The sequence below is a fragment of the Lineus longissimus genome, chromosome 4, assembly GCF_910592395.1.
Source record: "Lineus longissimus chromosome 4, tnLinLong1.2, whole genome shotgun sequence".
NCBI classification, from domain to species: Eukaryota; Metazoa; Nemertea; class Pilidiophora; order Heteronemertea; family Lineidae; genus Lineus; species Lineus longissimus.
In genome coordinates, this window is record NC_088311.1 from 2764515 (window position 1) to 2784915 (window position 20401).

Below are 20401 nucleotides of genomic sequence, written 5' to 3' on the forward strand. Positions count from 1 at the left end.
GATAATATTCCTATTTTCTGGCTAATGGCCCTATTTTGAACAAAATGGCGCTGACACTGTTGTAACATGACAATGTGGCACGTAGCGCATGCAGTATCTGTTTAAAATCTCGCGAGATCAATTTGTTGATATTCTGCTTCCTGGTTATAAAATTCTACACATTTTGTCTGTTTACAATCTAATCTAAGAGATGAATAAAAAAAATAAAGGCTCTAAAGCTGGAAAGGGTGATGACCTTTTAGTCCAGGTAGTTGACATACCTTATATTCTTCTCTTTCATCTAAAACAGGCCATGGAAAGTTGGCTCTGATCTTGACGTATTAACCTCAGTGCCAGTGGTGGTGTGAAAGTAAATTTAGTCCCCTGGAGAAATTAGTCCTTAATTCATTTTCCCTTTATTTTAGTATTTAGGTTAGCTTTGATAGCTGGTGCAGTGCTGGAGTGAAAGTATATTTAACCCCTCAATCGAAATTAATTGGTGCTTAGTTCGTTGTAAGTTGAGGTTTGTTTTGGCTCTTGGACTGTAGCCTACTATTTCATTTGAGTTACTGAACTCGATTGTAAATATCGTACATATTATCGCCTCTTCCTTGGGAAGTAGCATCATGACATGAAACTAAAATGGCAACATTGACCGAAGTGATGGTATAATATTGCCTGACCTCGGAGTAAATGATGTTCTATTTCAGATGGGTATGATCCCTGGCATGGGCAATGATGACGACGATGATGAAGATCTCGAGGCTGAACTGCTGGCACTTCAAGGAATGTCAGCTCCACAAAAGCAGAAAAGATCAACCAAGAAGTCGGGGAACAATGGTAAAACATTCTACATCAACAATATATCATAGTATCTTCACAATTAGGACTTGTAAACTGCTTTACTGAGTGCCCTGTCTAAAGCTGACCTGACCACTGCTTAACATAATGAAATTATGAAATGCCTATGAAAATGTCAGATAAAAGTTATAATCACATCACTTCCATTCTAGATGGAGTTGATTTGGCTGCAATTGACAAAATGGCCCACGAAGCCATGAATATGGATGGAGACGATGATGATGATGTTGAAGATGATGACGAACTTCTGGTAGGTTCCAAGCAAAGGTTTGCTCGTGACTGTAATGAATCTCTACTTGTACACGCCTGTGTCCTCACCTGACTTAATCTATCCACAGCTCCAATGAGTCATGGACACGAAACGTCAGATCAACAATAACATAAATGAGTCTTTAGTTTATGCATTCATTGATTCAAGTTTCAAAGTTTTGCTCAAAAATTTTTCACAACTGGAAATAAGTACAATTGTTGTATATGATAGCATCTGAATTTGTTATTGTCTAAGTAGGTAGGCCTATGAAGAAAGCTGCAATGTTTGGTAATGTTTGTTGTTATTTACATAACAGGATTCATTGTAACTGGGAGCTAAACTTCTTTTTCTAGGCAGAGTTGCAGCAACTCTCCAGTGATGAGGACTCAAAGCCAGCCCCAAAACCGTCATCACAACCCTCACCAAGCAAAGTGGCACCTCCTGCCCCTGCTCCAAGGATGACCTCTCTTCCATCTCAAGCACACCAGATGGCAGCACCAGCCCCAGCGGAAAGGGCCCCATCACCAAGGTCATCAACTGGGAAGCAAGGAATTCTGGCAGAACTGGAGGAGAGGCTTGAGATGTATAATGGAGCATACAGCCATGCTCAGACAGAGGGAAATTCTTCAAAGGCAAGACGAATGAACCGAGGTGCAAAGGCAAGTGATGTGCTACCCATACAAGAAAGTATTTTAGTTCTGTGGGCAACATGGGCCCTCAAACCTAACTGCACTTTACTATGCTGCCCAATCTAACTGGATGAAGAGGCAGTTTGCTCTCAGAACCTTTAATGGTAAGCTGTTCCGAAATGGAGTCATTGCAGAAAATAGAGAGGAGGTGATGCAAGGGGGTCTATCTTGGATTGATGTGTTTTGCTTATGCTTACGATAGGCAACAACTCACAATGCTTAAAATGTGTCGCTGCCTCTTGTCTTATTTTCATCAGTGTAAAATTTGCTTCTAGACATTGAAAGACCTCATAAGGCAAGCCAAGGCTGGGAAACCTGTTCCTGAGGAAGAGATACCTCCAGTTGTTCATGCAGGCCAAGTTGGGAAACAAAAAGAAGACAGCCCAGCAGCCACTCCCATGGAAACAGGTAGGTTGGGAGTGCTATATGTAGCACTCTGGCTCACCCCGAGTCTCACATTCAAATACAGAATAACCCAGAGGAAACTGACTTGATTCAAAGCTACATGTATGACCAACTCTTAACATCCAGTCTGACTCCACAATAAATCTCTTACACCAAGTTTGCAATTCAGTCAGTGGCGTCTCTATTGTGTCCCACACTTAATTCATCTCTTACTACTAAAGTAACTCTCTTTTTAAAAAGTAGCTGTCATCTAGTCTTGTTTGTGGTAAAAATACATGACCGTCTCTGACAAAATTTGGAACTTTGTAGTGTGATGTTTTATCCACAGTACCTTCCGAGCCTGTTAGAGTATACACTCAGCCAGACCCTCCTGTTTCACCATCCCAGGGAGCAGCAGCACCACTATCACCTGATGTACAGAAAAGTAAGTCCTAACAGAAGAATGAGTGATTGTAGAGTGGAATGGAGAAAGTAGAAAGTACATGTAGGGCTGTAAGGTGTTAAGTTCTCGGTTGAGTACCAAAGTCTGTCCTTGACTCGTAAGATGACAGGATGTGTCTCTTTGGCATTATCGGCTCCCATGTTAGTCTCAACTCTTTCCTAAGATGCTTGTTAAAATTAGTATGATATACATCTTTAACTTAGCAGGTCCATAGAAGTGCATGTGTGGCTGGCTTGATTCTCTGTCAATTCAATTTCAGGTATAGCTGTGATGACAGAGCGACGTGAGCAATACAAGCTTGCAGCTCTCCAGGCAAAAAAATCTGGAGACATTGAACATGCCAGGTCATATTTTAAAACTGCTAAGGTACATGATTTTGTATGATATACTAATCCATTCATATCACTCGAAAGCTTTTTGATATGAAGATTTTGCAGTCTTACTTTATATATCTGACTGAGTAATTATTCAAGTCTGTCAATATTCTCTCATCACATCCATCTTCATTCATTTGAAAACCAAAAATCATTGAGTAATCATATTGAAACTATTTTTGTTTCAGCAATTCGATTCTGTGATAGATGCTGCAACTGCTGGTAATCCTATTGACCTGTCTAAGATGCCCCCATCCCCGCCATCTGCATCTGCACCCAGTATTCAAGTGGAAAAGAGTAGGAACCAGGGCCATGGAGAAGCGGCTGCAGCTGCTGAGCCAGAATTGGATGTGCCAATGGATTCTTCAGGTAAACAGCTCTAGCCTAATACTAGATAACTTATCACGTGTCCACAGTTTATTGTGGTATCACATGATCTTGAAAACTTGAAAATCGGTTTTTCATCTGGTGTCTTTCATCATGCTCTAAACTGCAGAAATCATGTTTCAATTGAGTTTGCAGTTCCGCTAAAACAGCTATGATATTTTTTTACAATAAGGTTCATCAAGAAACCAGTTGCCCAATGTATTATCAATCACACAAACACAAAACTATTTCAATGAAATAACACCATACTTTTTTTGACAGTTGATAAAGATCTCTTTGGTGCCCCTGATGCCCCTCAATCAGTGATGGAGGCCCTGCAACAGCGTTTACAAAAATACAAGTCAACTGTTGAGAAAGCTAAAGAAGAAGGAAATTCAGGCAAAGCGAGAAGAATGGGAAGAATAGCTAAGGTATGTGCACATGTTTGAAGCATATGGCTCACGAAGAAAAGGGTTGGCTCTTAAAATTTGGAGGGTTAGAGCTACATTCTACCAATACCACACAAACCAGGCTGGCTCATTCCTGTAGATTATGGCTGAAATATTTTCACTGGATTTTAAATATGAATATCTCCTTATTTGTATTTCAGCAATATGAGGATGCAATTAAAGCTCATAAGGCAGGCCGCCCAGTAGATTACAGTGAATTACCAACTCCTCCAGGTATACAAAAAATATAACATTTCTTGAACAGCCTTTGTCTTCAAATGCATTAATTGGCAAACCGATTCATCAGGTGTTTCGGGGTACAAGTGAACTGGCCATTTATATCTTCTTACCCCTATTACTGGCCTACAGCATTAAGAATCTGTAGACTTGAGTAAGGTCTTTACTTTCTATTTGGATAAATAGTAATCTCCACCTTTGCATTAACACCTCTTTGAGTGTTTTGGTCTGACTACTTTCTAGGATTCGCCCCCATACCAACAGGCTCCAGCCCAGCCCAAAGCATGTCACCCCCAGCAGCCAGCCCCCAACAGAGGTCACCAGGAGCACCACAGATGAGGACAGCGGCAGGGAGCGGGGGACAGACATCGCCAGCCACTGCTTCTCCACCAAAACCAGCTGTAAAACGGAAATCAGGTGAGTGGAGAATTTGGCAGTTTTTGACAGCTAGCACTTGATATAGAGGATGTGTGTGCTGGTACAGCCAAATGAGTTGCACATCGTCAAGTGACTTACTGAGAAAAGGGCATTTGAAAAAAGACAATAGCGAATTATAACAAATCGATATTGCAACATGTATGATTCTTGTCTTGGCAGGTGAAATTCCAGTGGGTCGACAGCAACAGCAGTTAGCTTTCATACTGGACAGACAGAAGCAATTCAAGCTGGCTGCTCTGAAGGCCAAGCAAGCTGGAGATAAAGAACAGGCTATGGCATATCTCAAACAAGCTAAGGTAAGGCCATTCTTAAAATTAGGTTTGCTTTCCCTAACTGACCAACACTACTGAAACACAAGATTAAATGAGCCCTCAAGTTCGTCACTTCTTCATCGAGACAATACTTTTCTCTTCAAAGTTGTCAACTGTCACTGACCTGTCGAGATCGGAGAAATTAAGACTTACTGACTTACCCGCCTTAAAATTTAAGGCAAACCGTCCATCATTATTCAGTTATTTTGGGTGATAGATAAAAATGTGAACTTCTAAATCTTTAGCTGATTTCTAGTTCTTTGATCTCAGAAAAATAATGTATGAATTCTCCATTGAACTTTGATTATTATTATGTTCTATTGTTGTCTGTTCCTTTTTTCAGGGTTTTGACCCAATGATAGAGTCTTTACATAATGGGGTCCGAGTTGACATGTCAAAAGTAAGTACATGATATAGCAGACTCGTTTAGCAGCGTTGAGAGAGTTATTGATATCTCCAGGCCAAGTTCTCTACTGTAAGTAAACAAAGAGCATCATTTTAACGCACTGTGCTCTCGCATCAAGCAAATCTTTGACATTGCCCTCCCCTGGCTATTATTTGTCACCAGTATTTAGACAAGACCATTGCTTAGGAGCTGGTAGCAAGAGACCATGGTCTTGCCAGTGGAAATAATGCCTTATGTTGTGTACATTATTGTGTTACCAGATACCAAGACCGCCAGGAATGGAGGAAGAAAGTTTGTCAAGTTACGAATTTGTAGAATCGGATGATTGTTCAAATTCTGGGCAGACTGGTGACCGGGAAGAGATGTTTAAAAAGTTAGAGCAGGATCTTATCAATCAAATCAGGGTGAGGAGTTTATTGATGCATTTCATGACATGATATGCTCCTGATCGATGCTGTGATACAGACTATTACAAACGGAAAAGATTTGCCTGAATTCAAATTTTTGGTTGCGCTTCGATTGCAATTTTACTAAATCGTGAAATCACAAATCTCCCTGTGGCAATGAAATGTCTCCCTTAGTTCATATCACCAATTCGTTTACATTTCAGACGTACAGCAGCAATTCTAATCACTTCACTCACACTGGAGACATTAGTTCAGCAGATAGGTAGGTGTGGGCAGTTTACAGTATCAGTATGCACTCTCCCATCTTACAAACCACCGTAGTAATCTGTATATTGTTCAAGTCAAGGTATATGTCCCTGATGTCAGAGAAACAGTCAATAATCTCTATCTTTATTTACAGATTTGACAAACTTGGACAAAACTGCCGCAAAGATTTAGATGCCCTGAAGAATGCTTATAAGCATGGTGATCCTGTGCCAAGATTTCATTACGAAACCAAAGAATTTAAGTTATTTAAGTGAGTTAGCTACAGTCCTCCGCATCCTCAGAACTAATATTTCTGTCAAGTTCAAGCTTAAAAATAGATGTCCGGTGACGTTACCAAACATTGTTTTGTCCACCACTAGAGCCAGTCGGCCAACTAGCAGGTTGCAGGTCTTGTGGTTATTACAAGACATGACTTAAGTAAAATACAAAGCACTTTATCTACTATATGTAACTAAGTAAGCTTGGCTTTACGTTTGATGCCTGAACTTGCTCTTGTATTGAGTTCTCCTTTCTCCCAGGTGTTGTACAGACCTCGGTGACAGTGATCTGGAACTTATTGTGGTGCGTGGAATTCATTATAACCCTCCTTCAGGTAAGTTAAGTGGTGAGAAGAGATAAATTACCAGAGTCTGAAAGCCAAAGAAGTCCTTGGTTTGAATCTCGCTGGGATAAGCTTTGAGCAAGATGGAAGACACCATGAAAAGCGCTATATAAGTGTGAAAGTTATTATCATTGTAATTGATAATATCTCTATGATGGTTTCAAATATCCTTGGGGGAGGCTTGTGTCATTTGAAAAGGAGTTTGAGTTGGGATAATGATACTACTCATCATCAGAATTCAGTACTGTTCCTGGTTTTTGATAGGTGAAACACTCTCGGTCAAAGTTTGTTTTTTGATCATTTCTCTGACGGACATCATCAAAAAGCATTTCATTCATTGCAGGGTATACACCTGAACAGCTTGACACATATGTGAAGTATGAATTTCCATTTCCGACGGTAAGAATAGGGTGATAAAGCATGTTAGAATCAGTCATTAAGTGTTTATTTCAAAGCCATGAGTAAATATTTAATATGTTGTTCTCAAGTCTACTAGCCCCCAGAGCCTCTCTAAGTGTTCTTCCAACTTAACATGGCCAGCTTTCAGTTCGTTTGGTAGGATTTGTCCGGGAGGAATAACAATATTCAGCCCAGCTACTGACTTGGTGTGGATGTTATTTCTAATCCAAGTTGTTCTTTCAGGATGATTGCCCCAAGGGTCAAACTCAAATGGTCAAGAGCACTGCTTGTCCAGGTGAGAAATTATTGTCTTCTTTCAGGCCCTCTATACTTTCATTGCCTTACTAATGCAGAGTCAGGTTTATTGAATGCTGTTCACTTTATTCAGTCTTGCTATGTGCAATCAACAAAAAAGACCAGGGTTTTCGCATTGTTAATCATAATACAAAGGAAGGAGTGAGTGCAGTCCTGTACCTTGCTTCATGAGGGCAATCCAACCTGTTTCAGTGCAGTCATTGTTCGAAATTAGGGGTTCTTGTTACCAGTTTCTTGAGTAATTTCGCGTTGAGCTTCACTCAGATTCTTTGAATCTCTTCAGAATATGAAAAGTCATTCAAGATACCAATCAACAGAAAATCGAGGTCATTTCAACGACTGATCAAGATGAAAGTGTTCAAGTTTGAAGTTTATTATCGAAGGTAGGTCTCCTCAGGTAATAGGACAGTGTTCTCTCAAGACCACAGCTTGGACTTGAAGGAGGAGAACTGAAGTTCGAGGCTCACCTCACGTGTACACCTAAATCTTTCTAATGAAGTTTTGCAGTCCCAAAAATGCAGTGCTCATCATGTTATACCTGAAGCAACATGAAACAGGATCACTATAGACTTCAAAACGTTAATATATTGTTAGGTCTACCAGATATTCATTGTAAACAATTGTGTATTTTTTCTTCAGGGGAATTCTGAAGAGCGACAAAGTTTTGGGAAGTGCAAGTGTAAAGTTACAACCATTAGAAGACCACTGTGAAATCCATGAGTGTGTAGATGTAAGCAAGAATAATTTTTCCATTTCCTTATTCCAACATAGTCAACAATATCTCAAATCCTCTGCTGAGAATGTATGTATGTGATTGAAATACCCAAATAAGCTGCTTATTATATTTCATGAGGCACAGTGTTCAAGGCCTTTTATTCACAACTTTTCCTTTGCATTGTTGGCTTTCCCAGGCAAATGATATAGTTATCACCGTGAAGATAAGGTGTTTCGGCAGAAAATGGGACACTGATTTGCAGTGGTTGAGAATAGATGTAAAGTGGGATGAAAGTTCTCTTATTTTCTAATTTCAGCTGATGGATGGCAGACGGCCTTGTGGAGGTCGGTTAGAGGTCAGGGTTAGAATACGACAGCCTCTCGTGTCAAAGGAGGAGGAAGAAGTAAAGGAGAAGTGGTTGGTTATTGACCTATTCAATCGAGCTCTGACTGCAGGGGTAAGTTTACTTCTACTAATCAAACTATGTTGCACTTTTGCTTCCATGTTTTAGTGTTGTAATGCAATGGAATCTGTCTGTATCATCTTTTGAAGTTTTATGACCCAGAACTACGAAGTATATCAGAAGAATTTTTTTAGATGTCTCAGCGATCATTGTCATTTGCAAATACAGCTTGGCAAACAACTGTGATGAAGACCACTTTATTAGAGACCATGTATTTTGTTGCGTTGCATGTTGCCTTTGCTTCTATGTCATATTTAGCTGTTGCTGTTTTTTCTTTTGCTTGTTAGCCTTCACAGACCAGAGCAAGATCACGAGTGAGTGTTGTTGCTTTTGCTTTATTCGGATGACATGTTTATGAAACATCTTGATAAACAAGAAAAAACTATCAGAGATTCGAAGGTGGATTAGTTCAAGTATTACACCAATGTATGGTTACAAATGACAGTGATTTGGGCTGCTTTTCCTGTACCAGTGATCAATCCACCAAAACAAAAGGTTTTGTGCCGCTATTTTCAAAATGCAAACATTGAACGTGATTGATCAATCGAAATCATTTTTGCATTCTTCAGCAATTTGTACCCAGTCCGTTCATCATTCCTACATGTATTTTTACATTGGCAAGTTGCTTATTGGTCTGGCCTGTGTAAAGTTTCGAAAGAGTTTTTTTGGGCTAAGTTGATTACATTCTTCTTTGTTCTCCTTCCAGTCCCCTGCTGCTAATAGTGGTGCTACTAGGTAAGTTAGGGTCTTGACTTTACGTCTTCTGTCGGTTGCCATATCAGCATGCATCTAAAATCAATTGCAGAAATAGCAAAGCACTTCTTGAACATGGTACTATAAGCCGAGGACACATGGTTTCGAAAGACAAAGTCTTAGGCCTACTGTAAATCCATAACCTGTCATTTGGCCCACTATTTCCAGCGTTGGCGCGTCTGTTTTTATTTCGCCACTTGCGCATGCTGCACATGAGTGGCGAATGTAAAACAATGTCTGGCTAAAGATTTTGCTAATTCAATTTGAATTGCCATGATTTGGCGAGAGAGTAATAGTGTTGTGCGACAATTGATCAAAGTCTATCAAAAAGATCCACTTCCACACCAAATGCACCAAGGAACGATCGTTAGTCAGTCAAACTTTATCATATTTACGGGCGGCCGCGCTATCACGCGTGGTTGCTATCGTCTGCATTGTAGTTCCACATGTTGCCGCTAACAGTGATTTTCGTGGCGCTGCTGGTCGCCTTACGCATACATTATCGGCTAGTTTCCCGCTCGCTTCGTTGCCATGGAGTCTCCGGTCACGGGTTCCTCGAATCGTTCGTTGATTCGCTAGTCTCAGTACTGGCGGGCTGCCATTGTCGCACATGTTACTGTGGGCTGGGTCGGCCCCACGATGGACAAACGATCGGCAATGGCTAGAGCTGACTCAATATGAGTGACAGCCACTTGGCTAAAGAGTGGCTAGGAGGAAAGAATTTACAGAGCCAACCCTGATTTCAGCATTTGTCAAACAAGGTCATCTTGAGAGTTGTTTGTCATGACTGAGTAACCCTGTTAACGAGAAAATTTTGTACGTGTAAACTTAGCTAAATCGATGTTGTTTCTGTGCGGTGTTTGTTTGCCCCTTTCATTTTCTAGACCGAACACCCACCCTCACCGCCGCACACCATTTCCAAGCACCAAACGTAGTTGCCTATCTGGAACTTCTTTCCGGCACAACCAAACTAATTTGGTCTCCTTGTTTTATATTTTGGCAGGAGAGCCTCAACATCTAAAGTTTGCTCTGTGTCCTAAAGAGATCCTCACTTGGAAATGGTTCCGTGCAGACCTTTTGACTATAGGCCCTACCTTCCTAAATATGGGCCTAGGACATGTGGAGTCAAGTGGGACCCTGGACTAATCTTAATGCCACTTGACCTGGAACTATCCCACTGGATTCACTGTGATCTTGGACTATTTTCCACAGATATTGTGTTATCTGACAATGGACATCACCATTAAATTAATTACTTAAAATTTAGTGTTTTCTGTCTGGATAAAGAAAAATGAGAATACTTCTGTATGTGACTGTGACCTGGAATGTCAGTATTAAAAATCTTTGAGTTCTCTAGTCGGTTTCAGTTTTTGAGTGATATACGTGGACTTACCATTAAACGCCTGGATATTAGCACCATATCTAAATTCAGGACAGCAGCACTCATAACAAATATGAACTTTTAAAAGCGTGAGGGGCATATTTTTATATACTTGCCATATTTTATATATTTAGATACTCATTTATGTTTGATATTGTGTACCAGTCTTACAAGCTGCTTGTTGACAGTTAGATATTCACATCATGTATGAACAGCGTCAGCTGCCTTTAGTACTAGAAAGATAATCACAGCATACATGAACTTATATTTGTTCTTGAATTGATTAAGAATACCTGTAAGATAGTAGTTGTTTACTGAACAAAACCATGTCCATTATATTGTTTTCAATATCCATCTTCATGTTTTTGGTTTGGAGACGCACAGGAGTGGGACTGAATTGAAGAGTGCTTTTAGCTGTCTGATCTACCAGTGGACTTGGCATTCCATACTGGCTGTCTTGGCTAGTCATGCCAGCTGTCTGGGGATGACTATTGCCATCTTGGAGATAGAAAGGGCTGAATTACTACGCTTTTGTATGCCAGACTAGATGTCAAAAGCTTGAAGGACTTGTGAAGGTATCTGACTTTGGGTAAAAGCGATGCTTTACATGCAGTAGATTCTTTTTCTCTAATTGCAGCATTGACGTTTTAAAGTTTGAGAAGCAGTTGCTCGATAAGAAGGTGAGTCTGATGGAGAACCTTCTTTTTGTTAAACCTAAAATAAGACCTTTTAGTCTTAAGAGGAACGTAAAATTGTTGCCAAAAACTTTTAGCCTATGTAATTAGATGGATTTGAGGATTCACTTTGCCAGTGAACTAATACAAGAACCTAAGAGTCGTGGTGGCCCTAGCTCTAAAACCTGATGCCAGTGTCATTACCTCATCATGGACTACAAATCCTACAAGATACAATGCTTAAATCGTGCCAATTGTCTACCTCATGAGCATCCTTTTATTCATTTCTTTGACAGATTATAACATATCAGAAGCAGTTGACTCCAACACAGATAACAGCACTTCAACACAAGAGTCAGCAGTTGCAAGATCAGGCTTTAAAGCTTCAACAAGACTTGAAACAAGGGGGGATAGGGGCATACAAATGTAAGTAGCTCATTCAAATCAAGCCTGTTCGAGATAAAAACGTGAAAGTTATTTCTCTACCCGTGTGCAGGGAGGTGCACAGAACTAACAACGGAGTTACATGTAAGGCCCCTAATTCACCTCAGGTCCACCTGAAGCCTCTATGAGTTTGATGCCTTTTCCTGTATATGTGGACAAAATTTCCATTTCTATCATCCAGCATACGCTGCTTGTATTGAAAAGTCATCTGAGCAGTATGTACAAGAGGCAAGAGCATTGTTGGCAAAAGGTGACAAGGATAAGGCACAGATAGCCATGTCCAAGAAGAAACTTGTAGAAAAGGAGGTAGGCATTACAATCATCTATTCATTTGTAATGGGTATTTTGTGGCATGTCACTACTATTTGGCACCATAGGCATTTTGGCCTACTGTCCGGGAAGGGGACCAGGAGTCGATCACCAGCTATTCAAGTTTCTCAGCAATATATCCATGTTGTGACTTTTCCCAGTGATGTTTAGGATCATGAGCCTGATGTCTAACTCTAAGATCCCTTACCATCTTTCAGTGAATACTATGGATACTGCAGGTTCTCATTGCACTCTTATACTTTTACAGTGTACATACATGTATATGTGAAAATGTAAGGTTTGTTTTCTTGTTTGTCTTTCAGGTTGCAGCAATACGTAGTAAGATTCCAGCCTAGGACACTGAACAAAAAAACATCTGTGATCAAGACGTGACATTGTGACATTTCTTATATCATGGATTCAAAATGTGATCACCTAAGTTAAGAATAGACTGAAAAAATATATTGTTGTCTTTCTAAGTGACTTTAAGACAATATGGATGCCTTTAAGAAAAAATCACCTCCAATATACGCTATACTAGGTTGTGACAGTCTTTCTGACATGCCCTGTAATATGAAATTATGAGGGCTTTTCTGAGGTGTAATATTATTGGACTAGCACAATGATCTGGATTAATTTGTATCTGTATAAAGCACACATTTCCTTTGTATCAGTTCCAATTCAGTTTCAGCTTTGAGGTAATCATGTTTTAACTGTTGTGATTTTCTGTTGCTAGAAAGTTATTATTATGCAGAACTACAATCTCCTCTGTTATGATACAAAGCTATTACCTGCTGCTAGAGCATTCTTCTCATCATAGGGGTTCCTTTTCATACTGGTAGTTGTTTGGTAGTCTGACCACATATCTGTTGACTGATTTGTACAAAGATTTATCTTCTCATGTTGTACATGTAGTATAAGAAGAAAGCTTGAAAGTTTCATTGACATCTACTCTATGAGATGGCTGCCTATTGTTAGTAAACTGTTAATGGATATAAATTATACGGTGTATATGAATTAATATCAGTGTTATAGTTTCTTTAAATTTACTACTTCGTCACTATCTTTGTCCTTTGCATTGTATGCCTGAAAAACATCCCCCACTCCACCCCTGTCCATATGAGCCCCAGCTGGAGCCTTGTCTTGATTCTCTAAAGTGACTCTGAAAGGACAAGTCACTTCAGCTTCCTCACAAAGAATCATCCAGTTCAGCTCCTACGGATTTATATACCGTGGCCATAAGTTGTACTTCTGCTGGGGAGGACCATGTTCCACCCCTCGGCACCCCCTTTTCAGACCCCCAGAAAAAAAAAGTATAAGAGGTGGCTGCATAAGGTCTTTTGCAGTAATGTCTCCAAGACAAGGTCTTCTTGAATCAATAAAGTTATGTTAGCTACACTCCTTTACTATATTTTATTTTTTGGTTGAAAAATGACCCCCTTTTTCAACACCCCGACCCCCTAAAAATTCCCGGCATCGGAACAGTGGTTAGGTCTTTTCAGTTCTTCCTTTGCCCTGAAGATGGCGATGGCGTAGTTCTTTCATGAAGTCCATGAGACTCCGATAACCAGCTCAAAGAGGGGGGGATTTGGGCCACGTAGATCTACGAAGTGTTGAGGTGTTGGAGAGGTGGCCGAAGACAGTAGAGGACATTCGCACTCAGAGACAGGAGGTGACGCTCAGGGATGGATTAAGGTGTTTCGAGGTTACCAAAGACAGTGGAGGACATTTGCATTCTGGGGCGTGAGATGTCATTCAGAGATGGCTTGAGATGTTGGGAGGTGACAGGACACTGTAGAGGTCATTTGCATTCAGAGGCGGGAGATGACCTCAGGGATGGCTTGAGGTGTTGGGGGGGGGGGGTGACCGAAGACATTAGAGTACATTCTCATTCAGGGGTGAGAGATGATGTTCAGGGATGGCTTGAGGTCTCGGGAGGTGACAGAGGACAGTAGAGGACATTCGCATTCAGGGGTGAGAGATGATGTATAGGGATGGCTTGAGGTGTTGAGAGGTGACGGAAGACAGTAGAGGACATTCGCATTCAAAGGTGAGAGATGATGCTCAGGGACGGCTTGAGGTCCCGGAAGATGACAGAGGACAGTAGAGGACATACGCTTTCAGAGGTGAAATATGATGTTCAGAGATGGCTTGAGGTGTAGAGAGGTGAGCGATGGCAGTAGAGGACATTTGCATTCAAAGGTGAGAGATGACGCTCAGGGATGGCTTGAGGTGTTGGGAGGTGACCGAAGACAGTAGAGGACATTCTCATTCAGGGGTGGAAGATGACGCTCAGTGATGGCTTGAAGTCTCGGGAGGTGACCGAAGACAGTAGAGGACATTCGCATTTAGGGGTGAGAGGTGACGCTCAGTGATGGCTTGAGGTGATAGGGGTGACCGAAGACAGTAGAGGACATTCGCATTCAGGGGTGAGAGGTGACGCTCAGTGATGGCTTGAGGTGTTGGGAGGTGACAGAACACAGTAGAGGACATTCTCATTCAGGGGTGGAAGATGACGCTCAGTGATGGCTTGAGGTCTCGGGAGGTGACGGAAGACAGTAGAGGACATTCGCATTCAGGGGTGAGAGGTGACGCTCAGTGATGGCTTGAGGTGATAGGGGTGACCGAAGACAGTAGAGGACATTCGCATTCAGGGGAGAGAGATGACGCTCAGGGATGGCTTGAGGTGTTGGGAGGTGACAGAACACAGAAGAGGACATTCTCATTCAGGGGTGAGAGATGACACTCGGGGATGGCTTGAGGTCTTGGGAGGTGACCGAAGACAGTAGAGGACATTCTCATTCAGGGGAGAGAGATGACGCTCGGGGATGGCCTGAGGTCTTGGGAGGTGAGCGAAGACAGTAGAGGACATTCGCATTCAGGGGAGAGAGATGACGCTCGGGGATGGCCTGAGGTCTTGGGAGGTGACCAAAGACAGTAGAGGACATTCGCATTCAGGGGAGAGAGATGACGCTCAGGGATGGCTTGAGGTCTTGGGAGACCGAAGACAGTAGAGGACATTCTCATTCAGGGGAGAGAGATGACGCTCGGTGATGGCCTGAGGTCTTGGGAGGTGACCGAAGACAGTAGAGGACATTCTCATTCAGGGGAGAGAGATGACGCTCGGGGATGGCCTGAGGTCTTGGGAGGTGAGCGAAGACAGTAGAGGACATTCGCATTCAGGGGAGAGAGATGACGCTCGGGGATGGCCTGAGGTCTTGGGAGGTGACCAAAGACAGTAGAGGACATTCGCATTCAGGGGAGAGAGATGACGCTCAGGGATGGCTTGAGGTCTTGGGAGACCGAAGACAGTAGAGGACATTCTCATTCAGGGGAGAGAGATGACGCTCGGTGATGGCCTGAGGTCTTGGGAGGTGACCGAAGACAGTAGAGGACATTCTCATTCAGGGGAGGGAGATGACGCTCGGGGATGGCCTGAGGTCTTGGGAGGTGACCGAAGACAGTAGAGGACATTCGCATTCAAGGGAGAGAGATGATGCTCAGGGATGGCTTGAGGTCTTGGGAGACCGAAGACAGTAGAGGACATTCTCATTCAGGGGAGAGAGATGACGCTCGGTGATGGCCTGAGGTCTTGGGAGGTGACCGAAGACAGTAGAGGACATTCTCATTCAGGGGAGAGAGATGACGCTCGGGGATGGCCTGAGGTCTTGGGAGGTGACCGAAGACAGTAGAGGACATTCGCATTCAAGGGAGAGAGATGATGCTCAGGGATGGCTTGAGGTCTTGGGAGGTGACCGAAGACAGTAGAGGACATTCGCATTTACGGGGGGAGAGATGACGCTCAGGGATGGCCCGAGGTCTTGGGAGGCGACAGAAGACAGTGGAGGACATTCTCATTCAGGGGAGAGAGATGACGCTCGGTGATGGCCTGAGGTCTCAGGGGGCGACAGAAGAGAGTAGAGGACATTCTCATTCAGGGGTGAGAGATGACACTCGGGGACGGCTTGAGGTCTTGGGAGGCGACAGAAGACAGTAGAGGACATTCTCATTCAGGGGTGAGAGAGGACGCTCGGGGATGGCTTGAGGTCTCGGGAGGCGACAGAAGACAGTATAATGAGAGACAATTTGTGTTCCTTATTCTCAGAGAGTTTATTCAATAAATAAACCCAAAGAAGACATATTCATGTCCCATTATTAGTCACATAAAACTGATACATACAACGAAAATTAAATACATAAATAAATAAACAACATTGTTGTTTATTTTATTCTTAAACGGTATAATCACATGTTATCACAGTCATGACTTTGGACGGAGTTTGAAAGGTAAATCACATAAAAAGGTAAAAGTCAACACTTTATTTAAGATTTTGGTAATCACAAGATCAACATTTTCAGTTACTATGGTCTCCAGCCACTTTGCAAAGTGGTCTTCACCCAAAAGACATTATTGCTGTAGCTGTTGACTGGTCAGATGATGATCGCCTGCAAATTTTGTCATCATGTAGAGTTATGAAGGTCTCCAGTAGCCTCTGGGTCTCACACCCTGGAATGCATGGACCCAAAAGATTGGTGCTCTTGATCAATCAAGAAGATAAGCACATGATCAAGAAGTATATTTGATAATGATATGACCCAATTACTGACTATTTATTGTCAACAGTCGAATTAAATTGGCTGATTTTCAGTCCGGTATGCCTGCTTTTACACAATATTCTCAGATCCACTTTCCTTGTGCGTTGTAGATAAAAGATTGTTTTCCAGTTTCGTGTGGCTTGTAATGTGCTGAAATTAAAAATAGTAAGGAATTTTAAAGAACCCAAACAGCTTACTGGTAATATGCTGAGAAAAAAACATGAACAACTTTCTAGTGGACACAACTTTTGGCAGGCTGTGACCTGTTTATCTTGACCTTGGTCTCATAATGATAAATGCATCAAATTGCTACACTAACATTACTGGATATCAATTACTAACATTACATCAGACCTTGGAAGATAAAGGAAATATCACTTTCACTAATGATACATACATGGCCCTGGGGCAGCCGTATTCCTGACGTCTCCTGTCCATCGACTCGTATTTGACACAAACACCGAACTGGACATGTAATGTTTGGGTGTACCATCATAGTCTACAAGCTCATAGCTGCCAGGCCCCGGGCCTGGGATGGGTGGTGGAAGAGGCATTGCTGGGGCTGATATACACAGATAATGCTTTCGACTGAAAAAGAGAAAATTTGATTTCAATGGCTGTGACATCCCAGTAAAAAGCAGTATCCAATGGACTCCCCAATCCTGGCCTAAGACAAAGGCACAATGCCACTTTGACACTAATAAGTACAGCCAATTGGCACCAAACCATCATTTTTTTAAGTGACACCTCAAAAACTACTCAGAAGAGGGCGACATAGAAAAAGACAAGCACTTACGGGTATTCTAATTTTGGCACAGGTTCTTGTGGTTCTCCTGGTCTGTAAGCTCCTGGACCTGGAACCTGAAACAATTAAAATTTCATAACACCACCATAAAAGAACCTGCGCTTGATCAGCATTCTCCAGAAGTTCTTTTTAGGGGGGGGCAACAGCAGTAAAATTGAGAATTAACGTAAATTTCCTGGTCAAAATCATAAAATTCTGTAAAATAGGCTAAAGAACTAGAAGTACAAATTAGGCCTACAATACAAGAGGTCAGAGTGTACATACATGCTATTGAAAGGCCTCGAAACTATGTTTGTTCTGCAAGATTTTACTTACAGGGTCAGCATCTGGCTGCATTTGTCGTTTTGATTTCGATTTAAAGCTGGACATGGGCACTTTTACATTTTCGTGTAGCATGGAATCGTCAACTTGGTAATGCCCTGAAATGCAAATAGTCAACTTGCTATAAATACATGCTGACTACAGTAGCAACTTCTTTAATGCTACAGTGTGCCATCATTGACCTTGGTTTCTAAACAGCTCAGGATAACCCAGAACTATGAGAATGGAAAGTTACACAAGCCAGTCACTCCATGAGTGAACTAGTGCCATGGGCAAATAGTTGCCAAGCCAGGAGAACAACAGACTCCAAGTACAATACAATAACCCTATTCACCCATGCAACCCCTATTCACAATAACAGCAACAATGCACTCCAGCTGACTGTGCAAATGCCAGGACAACTGCTGGCTAAAAATAAACTGGGTAGACAAGAGGTCAGCTCAGGAGCATGAAACTCCAGCTGATTAACAATTGTGTGTTAAAAATTCATGTTTGGAATATCAGAAACTTTCATACTGTCTTTTGTATGCCTATTTTTTTTAACAAGTTTAGCAATAGTATCTAGGTTACTCACAGGGAGCTGGGTTCGAGGCTTGAGCTTTTGTGTTAATCAGTTCTCGTCTCGATTTAGACTTGAAAGCTGCTGATGCTGTCACATTATTTGTTGGACCAAGTTTCACTCTCAAAACCTGGAAAATAGAAACAGAGAAGGGAGTCCATATTGTCAGCATGTACAGTGTTGTCCATGATGGTTCTACATACGGTGGCTCCAGGACAACTCACTGGTTAGTCTGGTTGCAAAGGCTGTACTACAGTGCACTGTCTATAGATGTCAAACTTAGTACATGCAACAAAAACAGTGGTGGATAAGTTGAAAAGACAATGAGTTGAAATTGCGTTATCCAAGTCAAAGAGTGAAAGTAACACTTTTGACTTACCTCATATGAATTTGGTGCAGGAACCCCATCTGTTTTTTCAACCTTGTGAGCAATGGGTTGGTGAAATACACTGGTTGTTTTTGCCCTGTTGAAGTCTTTTCGTGCCAGTATTGCGAGAGGAACTTGGTATGATCCAGCACCAGGACTGCAACTCATTCCTTGTTTCGTGAGTCTGCGATCCTGGAGAGCAATGACAAAACTCAGTAAAACGATTGGTAAGGTCAAAAAGTTATCCTAAATCCAGCAGATATGATACGACGGTGATTAAACAATAAACAAGAAATCAAAATAAACCCAATGAGCAATTTGTCTTAAGCATCCTCCATCCCCTATACTAGAATGGCAAATACTCTTGAGTGAAAGACCTTAGGATAACCAATGTATATGATGGTGAATAAAATCATGTACATGTACCTTGGATGCAAATCCTCCAGTACCCTTCTTTGAGAGAGATGGGTTGTTTTGTTCTACGGTGGCATGACCCATGTATGTACCCGGTCCCGGGTTGTCATCCTGAAAAGTAAACACCATAAATAAATATCTATATATTCCATAAACACTTTACAGACCATCATTTATCAACGTTGCTAATTTAATGACGGTATACTCTTGGCTGTGAGAGTGGAACACAAGAATTTAAGTATATTTACTAAAGTCAGAGAGTTGTATATGTTCTAGACACAAGAGCACAAACTAACAATCAAAAGAATTATACTAGCCTGTTATGGCCATTTGATTCTGGAGTCAAAAAAGAGTTTGGGAGTTATCAGCAGTAGTCAGTACTTAATTAATAATTGATCATTACAATAATTTTCAAACTTCTACTCCTATAGTTGCTGACAGTGACAGCCAATATCGTTTCCGTTTAGGGGGCCTAGATAGTCTTACTTACAACATTTGAATCATACTGGAATCGTTTTGCTCTCGAGTTGAACCCTCTCTTCTCCGCATTGTCAATCACGATTGTCTGATACTTGCTAGGTATCGATGCTGTGGCAGCAGTTATCCCATGACCTGGAAAAAATGGTATTGTAATTGTATCATTTAAGTTTTTCATAATCAGATTTTGAAGCCAGCGAAAGCCCAAGGGCCTACCAGTACCAGTCAGTGCCAATGCACGCATCACAAACCAAGTAAACACCACGGCAAAAAAGTTTTACTAAAGAAAACTTATATATTTAGAAAGCTCAGGATCTGATCTTTCATTTATCATCATCAAATAACCTTTATGCAGTCTCCCCGAGACATTACGACTATGAATTCTTCTGACAAATTCATCATCAATCACTTTCACACTGTCCGCCATGTTGTTTACACCGCATCACTACTACAAGGAAGGCGATTTTCTGATAAAATAAACCCTCAAATTAATTCAATAATGGGCTATATATGTACCTTTTCTGCATGTTTTATCGACAAAAGATTGTATTAAATATAATTGTTTTGTAAACAGACTGATTTATATGTCATATTTTGTTGTATTTGTTTTTTTAAATTGATATCCGTCCGCTGACCAAATTTAGTATTCAGGTTATACCAATTTCAAAGGGTGGTCAGGAGAAATAGGTAACTTAAATACCTACATCAGAATGTAATCTGCAATATTTACTCTTAAAAACTATGAAGAGCACATAGACTTAAGTTACTAATCAGGTTTAATTGTACTAGAAACAAATCTACGCCCATCTTAATTATGAAAGTAAGCTGACTGATTACCCAGGCCCCCCTTAATCAGACGAGTTGAAAGTGACGAATGGTAGGTCCGTCGCGAAGGTTACAAAACAGCCGCCAAATTCTGATTGGCTG

At 41.4% G+C, this 20401-nt stretch overlaps 2 protein-coding genes across 6 annotated transcripts; one reads left to right on the forward strand and one right to left on the reverse strand.

The window, feature by feature from the left end:
- The first annotated feature begins 116 nt into the window (after nucleotides 1–116).
- Nucleotides 117–12946, forward strand: LOC135486381 (coiled-coil and C2 domain-containing protein 1-like). Of its 5 annotated transcripts, XM_064769138.1 has the most exons (28): nucleotides 117–247; nucleotides 690–819; nucleotides 993–1090; nucleotides 1444–1749; nucleotides 2055–2187; nucleotides 2513–2608; nucleotides 2886–2992; nucleotides 3189–3369; nucleotides 3649–3797; nucleotides 3977–4049; nucleotides 4296–4469; nucleotides 4650–4786; nucleotides 5145–5201; nucleotides 5468–5611; nucleotides 5818–5876; nucleotides 6015–6131; nucleotides 6400–6473; nucleotides 6826–6881; nucleotides 7125–7176; nucleotides 7480–7579; nucleotides 7836–7926; nucleotides 8228–8368; nucleotides 8662–8688; nucleotides 9081–9109; nucleotides 11146–11188; nucleotides 11479–11608; nucleotides 11808–11932; nucleotides 12259–12946. In XM_064769138.1, the coding sequence occupies exons 1-28, from the start codon at nucleotides 191–193 to the stop codon at nucleotides 12289–12291; spliced, it is 2919 nt and encodes a 972-aa protein (XP_064625208.1). In that variant the 5' UTR covers nucleotides 117–190; the 3' UTR covers nucleotides 12292–12946. The 5 variants fall into 5 exon arrangements, with proteins under 5 accessions (XP_064625208.1, XP_064625210.1, XP_064625209.1 ...); XM_064769140.1 differs by lacking the exon at nucleotides 11808–11932; XM_064769139.1 differs by lacking the exon at nucleotides 8662–8688.
- Nucleotides 12947–16026: 3080 nt separating this feature from the next.
- On the reverse strand, nucleotides 16027–19925 carry LOC135486354 (O(6)-methylguanine-induced apoptosis 2-like). The gene is made up of 9 exons (XM_064769079.1): nucleotides 19820–19925; nucleotides 19488–19609; nucleotides 19010–19108; nucleotides 18596–18775; nucleotides 18232–18346; nucleotides 17652–17755; nucleotides 17328–17392; nucleotides 16929–17119; nucleotides 16027–16681 (listed from the first exon to the last, which is right to left on the reverse strand). Exons 1-9 carry the CDS (start codon nucleotides 19899–19901, stop codon nucleotides 16614–16616), a joined length of 1026 nt encoding a protein of 341 aa, XP_064625149.1. The 5' UTR covers nucleotides 19902–19925; the 3' UTR covers nucleotides 16027–16613.
- Between the last annotated feature and the right edge of the window lie 476 nt (nucleotides 19926–20401).